The following is a 14767-nucleotide window of genomic DNA, read 5'->3' as shown; positions in this document are numbered from 1 at the left end:
TATATTTGAAAATTTGCGATAACGATATAACTGACTACATTGACGCGAGGCAAAATACTTTACAACTCCACAACTTTATTAGTGCAAAAAAAACCCCATCAATGTATTTTCACTTAATCAAGCAGCTGTTTTTTTTTTTATGTGCATTTAAAGCTATATAAAAATGTATCAGTGCAAATGCAAATTCCTTGCTGACTAAAGGCATTTCCAGTGGAAATTGGCTGACACATCCTGAGCATAACAATGTATAATATCCACAAAACTTAAAGTCACAATACGGTAATATTATGTTGAAGCACAGTACATATTACTCCGCCGAGGCTCCTGTCTACGGTAGCTGTAATGTAGTGATGTGCGATACCACTGATTTCCTTTCCGATCCCTAACCCTTCTTTTCCGATAACGACGGCCCGCTTGCATGTTCTACTGAAAATTGTGCTTTGGTGAGTATCTGACGGACGAAAGCCAAACCAGTTCCACACCACTGAAGTTTCAGCATTTTTACAAACAAATTCTGGTTCATCCGTTTCATTCAACGATCTGCTTCCGCCCTTCTCATTCTCCGTCGCCACCATGCTTTTTCCGCCATGTGCGTATGAAAACAAAGGCACTGCGCATGCGCGTTTTACCCATATTCTATCGCGATCTTTCATTTTATCATTGCCTAACATTATACCGGTATTACCGTGAACGGTATTATATGGCCCAGCCCTACTTGCAATGCTTTTATATTCATTTTCTTACATTTACACACCGATGCATTGGGGTCACTCAGGATTCAGTATCTTGCCCAAGGATACATGGTCACCGTGTATTTGAAGATTAAGTCAATAATTGTCTAGAGGTGAAATGACTTTTACTGTTGTCTACCACATTTTTTCCTTCATTTTTAAAGATGGAAAATGCTCCTCACGATTTTTTTATTAGATATATAATTTAGATATTTAATTGTTAATAGCTTTATATATATTTTTTTTCATCACGTCCCTTTGCTGACAACACAGGAAATTGGAGCAGGAGAACATTTGCTTGTCCATCAGTTTCCTGTCAGCTAATTATTTCAGTCTGATATTTAAAATAAGTTATCTGCAGCCTTATTATTATTATTATTATCATCATCATTATTATTATCTTAAAACAGGTATGTTGGCAGAGCTGAGCAACCAGAATATCCAAACTTAAAAGAGCATAACCAAAAGAAGAAATTTGTTAGTGCTGCTGTGATGATCAGGCTGTCTAAAATGGTAAATTTAGAAGTCAGGTCATTTTATCACTCTGGGGAATTTTGACAAGTTTGTGTTGTCAGTGCAGTTACATCACTGCTGTCCTTTTGTATGTGTGCGCTCCACTGTGTGACAGCAGTGATGTCATGGCTGGCACAGAACAGGGGAACACAAACAGCAGAACAGGCGCTCAGACTTCTGTTGCCCCCTAATGACAGTCGATCCAGCTTTTAAATGGAATCATAGTCTGTTTAATTACAGTAGATAAAATGCTGCAAACTGGTAGAAAAAAAAAACATTAAGCAGTGTACATGTTACTATTAGAAAACTATCTCCAACAGTAAAACAGGCCATTTGAAGATTTACTCAGCGATTTAACTTACACAAGCCGGTCATGTTCAGCATTACCTGAGATAACTGACACATTTGAGAACAAAGTTACATTTGGATAGAAGATTTTTTTTTTTTTTTTTTTTTGTAAAAAAGACACATACAAAAACTTCTACATAAAAATTGACAAAAATGAGAGGGAATGTGCATAAAAAGCCAACATAATACATTTCATTTTCTGAGCTAACTAACAATATGTGGGGCTGATGAATGATGGCTGAGTCTTCACTTTATTTTCTAGTTCTCTCCATAAGTGGAAAAGCTTTAATATTCATCCATGTATTACAGTGCCTGAGGGAACGACATTAAATTCACTAAGTACTAGGCAGGTTTAGTTGTCATACATTAGTTTTAGTGTTCAACTGTACTGTTTTAATCCCAAATGTATTCTAGCTATGCAAGATTTTTCTTTTTTTTTTTATCCAACTAAGCCACAGCAGCACATTAGTGCTACCTCACTGTACTGTTTATGTCCCCTGATCCACAGTCACTTTTGGGCAGTAACACAGAAGTAGTTTATACTACAAAGTAGCTGTGTCCATGTGGAGACGATGAAGAGTTGTAAGTTTAAATGTTTCCTGTGATCCGTCTGTCAGTCTTACACATTTGGAGCCAATCCTCTTTGAATCAGTTCAGATGTCATTGTAGCAGAAACTAAAGTGTCCCCTTAACCACAGTACACAAGTCTCCCTCACACAGATGTGGTCTCGGCCCACAGCGGAGCCCTCTGTGGGTTGTTCCGATCCTGCTTTTTCTCCTCTTCCCGCCGCTTTTGTTCCTGTAGGTAACGCTTCACGTGCTGAATGGTCTGGAAAGTGAGCACTGTGCCAGCAATGTACAGAATGGCGGTGATGAGTCCGAACAGAGCCACAGCTGCATCGGCCCCACTCACGTTACAGTTCATCCAGGTGTAGCCGTTCCGCGAATACAGAATCTCCCGCTGCTTGCACACATCTGTGGAGTTGACTTTGATCATGAAGTGCAGGTAGAGGCCGACAGCCACCACATACACCACTGCGCCCACCGCCTGAAAGACCAGCGCTCCAAACAGGAGCTTTCGCGACATCCGGTGGGGGGGTTTGTTCCCAGACACCACAAACAGCAGTGAGACTATTCCAAAGGTGAGGCTGAAGGGGATGCCGCCATAGATGCTTGGTGCCCTCATTTGGTTATACTGCATGTCTAGTTCTCGTAGCTTCTGCAGCTCAGTACCCTCAAAGTTGATGTTGGAGTTGAGGTTGAAGCCGCCCATGCTGGCTGCCGAGGACATTCCCGACGTAACCATCTGAGCTGCGACCACACAGATGAGGACCAGGGCGTTGGTCAGCACAGCGCAGATCAGGATGATACCTTTGTCAGCACACAGAACAGGCATTTGAGTTCATTTTACAGAAAAATCAATCTTTCATACTTGCTTTTATTCTTCTTCTTACTTGTACTTCTAGTTATTGACATTTGAACTTTTTAGCTTCCTGATTTTTTCTCCCGAGTACTGAAATTTTTGATCTAAAATCAATAAGCTGTTATGCATCAAATGGGCTTCAGAGAACTATAATGGTGGCACTTAGACTTTATTTGACTTGAGACTTAACTTCAGCTGTACATTTGAGGTCTTTATTAGTGTTCTCACAGGAGAAAACTAATCTGTGAGGCTCTGATTTCAAGTTCCCAGCTTCCCAGAATAGTGTTCCTCTGCCTAACCTCTGAAAACAAAGTTGAGTAAACACATGAAAACCGGTCAGTGCAGTTTTCATAGAAAGAATGAAGTACACTGAAACTCAAGGCCGCCATTAGACGCTACAGTTTTATTTCACACATACAGTACTGTGCAGAGCTCTTGAGCAACTCCTCATTTCGTCATACTTTGCTTCCAAGAAGCCAGACTTTCTCTAAATGTTTAACCTGGCATCCACATACGTGGACATCACACTTTGGGTTGTCTCGACCAAAATACTAAATTTTGCTCTACAAGGGCCTGATATCCACATACGGGGACGTTATACTACGAATGTCCTGATATGTGGATCTCATTTTTCTCAGAAAAAAAAAAAAAAAAAATCACGTCATTCTTTGTTCAGGTCTTAGGAGGTTAAAGTGCTCTTGGGCAATAGTTTCCAGGGGCTTTTGGAAGGTATTTCAAAGTTGTTGGTTTTGGGGGTGGGGGGGTTAAGTTGGACATTAACATACCACAGGAATGCTTTTTATAGAAAGAAACCATTTCTTTAGTTCAATCTATTACAAATTTGGTTACAATTTTACAGACATATAATAGTATATAATGGTCAATATTTGTGCTCAACAAAATATTGACTTTCAAGCTCATTAGATTTGTACAAACTGGTTTCGTCTTATATACTGTATTTCCATATACACTTCTGGACATGTTTCAATAAATCACTGTTGTTTTTTCCAAGCAAACTATAAAGAGTTGAGGCTTTTGCACAGTACTGGACATCCTGACCTACCTCTTCTGGAGCAAATGTAGTTCCATTTGGAGTCACTGTGATTCACTCGTTCCCGTGCATGACTTGGATGTGAGTCAGCTTCTCGGGGGTAATATGGGGGTGATGAGGAGGACCTGAAAAAGATAACAATGAAGGAAATCATCAACCAACTAATCTGAAACACTGACAGAAAGGCCAATGAGACAGGAACATGTGTTTTTAGCCTTTTTCCGCCTGAGTCCATTTTTCAGACATTTTAAATGTCATAACAAAATTATAAACATGGTTAACTGCAGAAATAGAATATTTTCCCTACTGACAAAATGAATTTAAAACAAGGTGCTTTTAATGCTATTTTGGAGCTTTCAACAGACCTTTCTACAGCATGTAGTTTCCTCATTTAATTTAATTTCAATTCAGTTTTATTTATACACCCCCAATTCACAACAACAGTTGCTCCAAAGTGCTTTATATTGTTAGGTAGACCCTACAATAATACATGCAGAGAAAAACGCAACAACCATATGACCCCCCTATGAGAAAGTACTTTGGCGACAGTGGGAAGGAAAACTCCCTTTTAATAGGAAGAAACTTTGAGCAGAACTAGACTCAGGGATGTCAGCCAGGTACCAAATTTCCTTCCGAGCTGCTTCTGAGAACAAGACTAATTGTTAATAATTATTGTTATTTTTTAATAGTCTCCAAGTATAACAATAATATAAATCTTTTCTATACTAAAATAGAGTGAATCACAATTTGACAACTACTGTGAAAAGGCAGTAATTAGAAAGATAAGTGAGAAACAATGGTAAAACACATCACAGCAGCCCTGCCCTGCAGCCTGGATCCTCACCAGTTTGCCTACAGAGCAAACCGGTCCACAGAAGACGCTGTAGCCACAGCACTCCATGCTGCCGTAACACAACTGGAAGAGCATGGGAGCTATGTGCGAATGCTTTTCGTGGATTACTGCTCAGCTTTTAACATCATCCTTCCACACAAACTGGTGGCCAAGCTATAAGACCTGGGGCTTCTTTACAACACCTGCATGTGGATCAACAGCTTCCTCTCGGGCCGTAGACAGAGAGTCAGAGTTGGCATCACACATCCTCAGCCCTAAATCTCAGCACTGGCTCACCCCAGGGCTGTGTGCTTAGTCCACTGCTCTACTCTCTCTACACACACGACTGCACTCCTCTCCACCAGAGCAACCTCTTTGTGAAATTTGCAGACGACACCACCGTGGTGGGGCTCATTTCCAGGGATGACGAGTCTGCATACAGAGACAAGGTGGAGCAGCTGTCATTATCGTGTAAGGCCAATAACCTCCTCCTCAACACTTCAAAAACCAAAGAACTCATAATAGACTTCAGAAGGAAAAAGGCAGAGACCCAACCACTATTCATTAATAGGGACTGTGTAGAAAGGGTGGCAAGCTTCCGCTTCCTGGGAGTCAACATAGAGGAGAACCTTTCCTGGAGTGCGAACACCTCCGAGCTGCTGAGAAAGGCCCAACAGAGACTGTACTTCCAGAGAATTCTCAGGAGGAATAACATCATACAGAGATTGCTGGTGTCCTTCTACAGAGCCACCATTGAGAGTGTTCTAACCTATTGCATATGCATCTGGTACACTAGCTGCACAGTGGCTCAGAGGAAAGCACTCCAAGGGATCATTAACACTGCCCAAAAGATCACTGGCTGCCCTCTCCCCACACTGGAAGATTTACACCCGCTGTCTTAAAAAAGCCCAAAACATCATAAAAGATACCTCACATCCTGGCCACTCCCTGTTTGAACTGTTGCCCTCAGGCAGACGGTACAGAGCAATCAGTGTAAGGACTAATAGGCTCAAACAGCTTTTATCCAACTGCAACAAAAAAAAAAAAAATACTGCTACAAAAAAAATGCCAATCACGCCACTCTTGTATTAATCTGTGTGCTGACTGAAGCATGTATGTGGGAATGTATGTGAATGTTTGTTGATACTTCTTATTAGCACTTTAAGTATTCCATTTATTTTATTATTGAATTTTGTTTTATTTATATGTTGATATCGTTAGGGATGATGCAATGATCGGGGACCATTTTTAATTTCGTTGTACCTGTGACAATGACAATAAAGATTCTGAAAACAAGTCCTGATACACTGCCAAATATGAACTCTGGATTCAGTACTGGAATTCAGATTTTTATGGCACCAGTGGACAAAGTACTCAGAAAAAAAAAGGAACAAAGCAATATAACAATAATGAATTACAAGTCAGTGTTCCTCTGAAAACCTTACATCTCTGAGGCTTGAACCATGAGTAAATTGGGGATTGCTTTACTAATACAATAATATACTGTAATGAAACCAGCAAGTGAGAATTGAGAGCAGCATTGGGTTGTACTCTGATGTAACCAGAAGCAAAAGATTCATCAATTATAACAAGACTGCAAACTCTAACTCACAGTAGAGCCCATAGGGATTAATAAAGTCTGGTCCATGACCAAAAGAAAAATTCTTTCAAGTTCTTGGACTGGGCTCAACAAAGTTTGGAAAAGTGGGTTAAAGTCATTTTAAACAAAACGTTTCCAAACTTCAGAATGAACACGTCTAAGCTTGTCCAGTTTCCTATTAAGGTCAGTTTGAATGTTTCTGAGCTGGTTATAAAAAAAAACAACAAAAAAAAACAAAAACGTTTTTATGATTTTTTTGTTGTTGTTAAATATTTGTGCAGACGTACAACAAAATATCAATCCTCTGTTGCTTCTGGGGCTCCCCTTGCCACATTCATAGTGGTAGAAGTAGAAAAGACTGAGGGCAGCTGCAACTTTTTCTACAGTGTCCTTCATTACTCACAGGCTACATGTTATCTTTTGATGAAAAGACATGTAAATAATTGTGCTAACAGTACAGCTTACATTTTTTCACTAATAAGGACAAGACTACAACATTCATTTTGACGCAAGAAGTCTGAGGGTCACAATTGTAACGCTTAACCCCCCCCAAAAAAACAAACATTAAACAAGTGAATAATCAAATTATTACAATAACATCTCATAATTTAATTTAAATGGACATCTTTACATGTCTATTCAAAAGCAAAAGAGTCAAAGGGATATTTTCTGTCTGTACAAATACAAGAATTATTATGAAAATGTCTTTTTTTTTGTTTAAGAATTTCCCAAGTGCTGTTAAAAAGAGAAAGGAATTTTGAAAGAGTTTTTCCAAACATCCTGGTTTTATTTGGAACACTTGCAATATTTTAAATAGAAATACAGAAAGATTTATTTCACAAAAATACAAAACGTACCAGGATCAAAATTATTAGCTCCCCTTGGTACTATCAGTCATATCAGTCATTTCAGTCATTTCCTTTTTGCTAGATAACAGCATGCAGTTGTTTGTAGTAGTCTAAGGAGCTTGGAAAGAAAAGCATCTGGACTTCTTTAAGTTGCTTGAAGACGTTTCACCTCTCATCCGAGAAGCTTCTTCAGTCTGCTGAGCCATCCCAGCTCATTCTTTATTGGTGAATCTCTCAAGCTCTTCCAGATTTGTTGGTCTTCAGTTCACCACACAGATTTTCAATTAGATTCAACTCAGGGCTTTATGCAGGCCAGTCAGTAACATTCACTTGAGTCTTCCGGAGGTAGATCTTCACAGTAGTGGGTCGATGTTGTGTTAGAGAACAAAGCCACGACCCAGATCCAGTTTTGTTGATGTTTGAGGATTTCTTTGGAAATTTTCATTATATCCTTCTTTCCTCATGATTCCTTCCACCTTGACTAGACTCCCAGTTCCAGATGCACCGAAGCATCCCCACAGCTTAACACTTGCACCACTGTGATTCTTTGGGTTTTATGCCATCTTTATCTTTCTTTCATCAGGTTTCCCCAGCATACTTCAGTCTGGCTTAAAGGTGTATCTTCTGCAGAAGTTTAGTTTTTCTTGATCTGCAACCTGCCAGTCCATTCCGCTGCAGGGTTCTACTGATCGTCTTCTTTGAGCTTAAAATTCCCAGCTTGGTCTTTACTAGTCTTTTACTAGTGTTGGCAGTTGTTCCGAGCCCTTCACACAGATCTCTCACTATTTTTTCTTCCAGAGTCTTTGAAGTCGCTCACTTCATACCTCTGCCAGGCTTGTTCTGTACTGTGTGGCTCTCTCTGAATTTCATATTTTTCACTGCATTCTTGACACTTGGAAACACTGTGATAACTTTGTAAATCCATCTGCTCCTTACTGAACATTCACTTTTTTCCCCTCAAGTTTAAACTGATTTCTTTTGTTTTTTGCACTATGCTTACAACTCACACTCTGGCTGAAGTTTAAAGTGGACAGTAAGTCTCAGTTTTAATGATTTTATATGTTTTGAGAATTATACAGTTAAAGCACATCATTGCACAGCAGAGGTTTGTGCTGCAGTTCAAAGGTCAGTGTTTCAGGGGGCAAACAATATTGACCCTGGTTATTGTTGTTTTGTTTCTTGAGATAATTATGTGACCGTGTGTCACAAATAGGTATAATCTATGCTTTCTCAAGAAATCTAGTATGTTTAAAAATGCTGTGTTGAAAATTCACTCCATTAAAAAAAAAAAAAAAACACTGATAGAGGGGGGTTAATAATGTTATCCTCATCTGTATGTTATATTGCTTGATAAATATGGAGCGAGAGTGACATTTATTTTGTGTATGTCAGTATGTAGGCTGATACTGTTTTAACACATGTAAAACGTGATGTTTGATACAAACAAGTATTTTAATTTTTAAATGTCAATACAGACAAACAAGGTGTCCCTGATATGCCGTCCATGTTTACAATCTTTTACCCAGCAACACCTATGTCAACATGGTTGTTCTCTAAAGTACTACTGATGGAGATTTAAATCCAGATTTAGGGAGGAAAAAAACACTGTGCATTCAAAAAGCATCTCCCTTATCTGAAAACTTGTTTTGTCCTTGGGAATTTCTGCAGAAATGAAGTACCTGCGCTTCTTCCACGGTCAGAGAGAATCCTAATGAGGGTGTGCGGAATAAGTGTATTTAGTTTCTGATCTGAGGAATTACATGGTGAGACAACTGCCCCAGTCGCCCTCACTTCACAGTCTGGGTTTAAAACAACGGTGAACGCAGTGCGCACCTGTTGGATGGTGTTGACCGGTCGCCATTGTGCTGCCGGTGGTCTCCGTTCCTCTCCCGGTGCCCCCGGTTTGATCGCGGCTGCTGGCTCATTCCTGCTGACGGAAAGTGGCACACTTAAACACAAAAACGACGTTTGAAAAGCACGAAAACTGTCCCGCATACTACAGGATGAAACGTATGACTCTAGAGGTTTTTATTTATCTTCTTTAACAGGAAAAAGAAAAGAACAAAAAGAAAACGCTTTAATGTTTTAGCTCCTGTTGGCATGGAAATATAGCCTACAACTGACGTAGAGTCCCCCCAAAGTGAAAATTATGAAAACTACTAACAAATGAAAACTAGGCTGAGAAAGCGTGTAATTTTACATGAAAGCTTAAATTTCCCGTCAAGCACCCGAAGAGCAGGTACTACTTCCAAACCAAAGCCAAGCTTGTGCGATACGTCAGCAAAGTAGCCAAAATGTCTGATTCAATTAGCGTTATCAAAGACAAACTTACTGTAATGTCGATAAAAAACACTTCAGACTGAAACAGCATTACTGAATCCAAATATAGTTATTCTGTCTGCTGTCAGAATCCAGGTAGCAACAACTCCACCCTACGAGGCGGAAGAGGAACTAACAGGTGAACAGAAGAGTTTCTGGTATGAGGTCAAAGCTACTACGAGCTTCGTGCGCCGTCAGTCCCGTCTCTCACGCCACAGAAGCCTCTGTTTACTCACTGTTTGAGGGGGTGTTGTTGGCCTTTCATTACCAGCACGCTGCAGCGGTGACGTCGAGCGGCACACCATTGGCCAAAAGCTGTCGTCTCCATCTACGTGTACGTACGTAGATCTGCCAGAAGGGGGCACTAAACGATCTGTTTTTACACTGCACAAGATATCAGACTATACATTATAATGCACAAAAAAGAAATAAAGGCACTTTTGCAACAGTTATTTACACAGTTTGAATTAAGCGTAGACTATGTGGGCAATTTAACTTTGCTTACCATTTAAAAATATCACTGTGTTCTCACACACCATTGTTTTCATCATCTTTTAGTAATAAAACATTTAAAAATAAATAGAAAATCAGAAAGTGTCATATTGTGGCCCTAAAATGTGGTGTGTGCGTTCTGATTTCTTGATTTTTCTCCTAATATCTTCATTTTACACCTAAAATAATAATTCAAACTTTAGCATTTATTGTTTCAGGCTTTGACACGGGTATAACCTTAGTACAAGGTTTCAAGAATGATCATGAAGCACCAATGAAGCTCTAACTCAGTTGCATTTCCAGCTGAGCAAGTGTGAAAGAATTCAAAGAATTTAGTTAGTGGCCAGAGGACTGTTTTTAACACAGTGTTGTCTCTGAATTTGCCTCACCTGCTGTAATTGAATTGAAAGCATTGACAACCTCTTTTCATATCTTAATAATAGGATGCTTTTTATCACACATGATTGAGTATCACATACACGCACACACTCAGACACACATCTTCTTTATGCACCATTTTCTATTTGTGGTTTGTTTAGTTTTTGTCTAATTGTTTGGTTTTATCATGTTTTCTGTCCTGCATTTTCATTTTCAGCATGAAAGGGTTCAGTGGCCAGCTACATGCTGACAGCACCAGGTCATTTTTCATAGGCCTGAAGGTCATCCAGGTTCCCATATGAACAAAGCCTCAATTAGTCATGGTAAGATGGCTGTTTTGAATCACAGTTTCAAAACATCTGCACTTCATATGATTGAACAGTGTCCACATGTCCGTATCAAGAATACCAATTTTGCAGCAGTGCGTGAGTTGATGCTGGTGGAGCAGTTTCAGAGTTTTTCCTAATATACAGTGTTGGGAAGGTTACTTTTAAAATGTATTCCATTACAGAATACAGAATACATGCCCCAAAATGTATTCTGTAACGTATTCAGTTACGTTACTCAATGACAGTAACGTATTCTGAATACTTTGGATTTCTTAATATATTATCATGCTTTTTACAACAACATGAATGTCCTATTGCTGTGTGATTTATTAGTATTACTGAAGGTCCGCGACTCCGAACTGTAGTAAAGGGACCTCTGACTAATACGGCGGGGTCCCTGTCGGCTCGTAGCCGAAAAATAGCTTTACTTTGTTGTCTGGGTCAACTTTTCTTGCGAGAGACAGAGAGAGGCGTTGAAAGACTGCTGCAACGGAGCTTATTGTTTCAGAGGAAAACACGAACACGGTGTACAGTCGAGTCTTAACAGCTTACTTACAACTGGGCTCGTCAGGCACTCTTCTTGGCTGCAGTGGTTATTATTATATTTACATGCTTCCAGCTCCCGTTTTTCCTCGACGACAGCTCGTACCTTTTTCTCCCTCCTCGCGCTCACAGACACATAACGTGTAGCAGGAACAACAAAAGTACAAGTGAGCCATGAGTCCAGTGATATTACATCTGCATTATAATTTGCAGATCACAGTGGCTCTATAAAGTCAAAATGCTTGAAACAATGGTGTCGCATCACAACAACAAGAATAGCAGTGCATTTAATCATGAGGGGGGAAAAGCATCATGATAAATTAAGAGCATAATTGAAACTTGATTTCACACTGTCTCTGTAAGTTATAGACATAGGATGTGTGTTTGCATATAAGCTTTGACTGTTTGTAGCTCCAGTGAAAAACTTGCATTGATTATGGGTTTACACTAACTACAGCGGGACAGACAAGCATCCATGGCTAGTGCCATTATAGCCAAAACTTTGTTTGCTGTACTAAGCCTTTAGAAAACAGTAGTGAGGAATAAATACATCTGTATGTTAAACTGTACATAAATGTACATTAAATCTTCAAAAGGTGTTGAGGGATTTCTAAAATAATGCTGTGCAATATTTCATGTAGTGTGATGTAGAAAAGATCTCACCATGACTATTCATTCCTTACTCTACAGGTTTTTACAACTATGAAAAGTAATCATGGACTCATATTAATTTAGTGAATAAAGAAATGCAAAACACGGAAAATAAAAATAAAATTTACATTGCAAAAGAGAAAATGAAGGCTCAGTGACGCATCATAGGAAATCGTACTCATTCATTTATATTTAGAAATTAAAAAGCTGTTGCGTACCCTTTTTGTTTAAATGCACAATTGAACACAGGGTGTGGTAAAGTGCGTTAGCAGAATGATTTGACAAAAGAGGAGATGAATGTCTGAATGTTCATGCTGTAAAAATGTAAACACACCCAATCCTGAGCTCACCTGTTCAGTATATAAATTGTGGGAGTGCTCCTGAGATTTAGTATCACAGTCCAAGGAAACTAATCTGCAGAACTGACCTGTTCATCACAATGAAGCTGACTGCTCTAATTGTCCTTTGGGCACTCTCCAGCACAGGTAACTGCTCTTTTCCTTATCATTCAGGATTTAATTTAAACATTTAAAGTCTAAATTTTACAATAAAAGAAAAATAAAACCTTAAAGTTTATTTTATATAGATATTAAATGTCCTTTTCCAAGAACATTCAAACAGTTTACAAGATTAGGTAACTACATGAGCATCACACCACAAACATAACTAAGTTTTCTCTCAAAGCATTATCAGGAAACCAAATATCTGTCAGCATATATGTAGAGAAAACCGATCAATGAGTGTGATACACCCAATTAAAAAGCAAACAAGCAAACAAAAAAAAAACCAAACCAAAAAAACCCAAGAGGCTCTGAGAAAGATATGCCATACATTTTGTTTTAGTTTATAAATTCTGTTTCTGAATCTGTTTGGCAAACTGATGTGGAAATCTTTTACTTACGCCAAATCATTTCACTGAGTGGATAAGTTCTACTTCATGCTGAGCAAAACTGGGAAGTGGACATTTCTTTCAGTGTGGACATCTTGATGGATGGCTTAACACTTTGTTCAGTTTGTGATGTGGATGTCACAACCTGTTATCACGTGAACTGTTTGTGATTGGGAAAACAGGTTTAACCCAGAGATAACTGGCAGTTAAAGTCCACCTTAAGATTTCATATTGCTGATCGCATCTAGTGGTCAGATTCTTTTCTCACACTAGGTGGTGCTACACATGCCATAAAAATTATAACATTTTAAATATAGTTTCACAAACTGTTAAATGTTGGAAGGTTTTTAGAGCAGGCCTCCATGGTGTAAATTACCCTTAATAGATTAACCTTAAATTAACTTTAATGTAGTGTTTCACGTCGACTTTATTAAAAATATTTATACACACACACATGTTAAAGAGATTAACTGCATTTTATCAATCTGTGTAACAGTGTAAAGAAATCAAAGAGATAACGATTCTTTAATTATGCCAGTATACTGGGGTATTTTAAAACCTTTCATTTTTCATTATAACTTCAATCCTTTTATTGTTTCTCTCCTGATTGCAGCTGGAGCCCTTGAGTGTCAAACCTGCACAGATCAGACGTGTTCAAGCACAGCACTACTTCCATGTTCTTCAGAGACCATGTGTGTTACAGCTACTATTTTAGGTAATCTTCTCTTCATATTATGAAATTTCCCCTTGTGGGACTAAAGGTATATCAAATCAAATATTATGTAATAAACTTCAGTAAATTTCAATGACTTTGAAATTATGTGTACTTTCCATCAACATTAATAAAATACACTTTGAATTTGCAGCTACTTCATCTGGAAATACGGCAACACAAATCTACAAGGCATGTGCATCTTCCTCCCTGTGTCCAGTTACGAGCTCTCAGATATTTTCAATTAACATGGGTGTTCAAAGTGCTCTTGCATCTGCCACGTGCTGCAACACAGATAACTGCAACTCACAAACTCTGGATGGTAAGTACAAATCTATAAGTGTTTTATTAAAGACGCAATAAGAAACAATATTCTGATATTTGCTGAAATGTTCTCAGTTCTGAAATGAAATGATGCTCTTTTCTTTTACAGCTCCTGCTCCTCAGTCAAGTAATGGCCGACTATGTAACATTTGTTCCACCCCTCTGTGCGACACTCCAATACAGTGTCAGGGAGTGGAGGACCAATGCTTTCAATCAATGAGTGAGTCTTCATCATATATACTTTAACAAAGATCATCTTTAAATTGGCTTTTATACCTAAAATAAATTCAAAACATATTCTTTTTAAAAAAAAATTAGTCAGTGGCAACATTATGAAGCATTTCATCAGTATGTGTAAGACATTTTATTTTGTACCTTAAATCTTTGAAGATGAAGGTCAGGATTTGATAATTAGTTCATGAAATTATATATATGTATTAGTTAACAAGTATTCCCCGCACGAAAATAGAACACCCAGTGTAGGTACACTATTCACTAAAAGGGAATCACAGTGGCTTCTGAAATTGTAACTACATGTTTTCATAAACGTGAAAGTCACTATAAAAATTGACTGAAAATCAGGCTCTGTTCTTCTCTCTGATTAAAAAATGTTTACCAGTGGCATTAGAAATGTTAAACAAACAACTACACCCTTTAGTGGTGTTCTCGGGTCACTGCAGTGAGATTTTGAGTTTCAGCAAACAGAACACAAACAGATTTTAGATTACTCTTTATGTGAAAGATATTGAAGATAGGTACAAAGCATTTCCCTAACCATTTGCAA

The 14767-nt window shown here is 38.5% G+C and overlaps 1 protein-coding gene across 2 annotated transcripts; it reads right to left on the bottom strand.

The window, feature by feature from the left end:
- Nucleotides 1-1463: 1463 nt before the first annotated feature.
- Nucleotides 1464-9902, bottom strand: LOC308399366 (MARVEL domain-containing protein 3). Of its 2 annotated transcripts, none has more exons than XM_080886599.1 (4): nt 9679-9902; nt 9180-9276; nt 4079-4191; nt 1464-2963 (listed from the first exon to the last, which is right to left on the bottom strand). In XM_080886599.1, exons 2-4 carry the CDS (start codon nt 9269-9271, stop codon nt 2305-2307), a joined length of 864 nt encoding a protein of 287 aa, XP_080742725.1. In that variant the 5' UTR covers nt 9272-9276; nt 9679-9902; the 3' UTR covers nt 1464-2304. The 2 variants fall into 2 exon arrangements, with proteins under 2 accessions (XP_080742725.1, XP_080742724.1); XM_080886598.1 differs by having other exon boundaries at nt 9180-9273; nt 9679-9901.
- Between the last annotated feature and the right edge of the window lie 4865 nt (nt 9903-14767).

This window comes from Rhamphochromis sp. 'chilingali' (genome assembly GCF_963969265.1).
Source record: "Rhamphochromis sp. 'chilingali' genome assembly, chromosome: 7".
In the NCBI taxonomy this organism is placed as follows: Eukaryota; Metazoa; Chordata; class Actinopteri; order Cichliformes; family Cichlidae; genus Rhamphochromis; species Rhamphochromis sp. 'chilingali'.
This window is presented reverse-complemented; position numbering and strand designations above follow the sequence as displayed.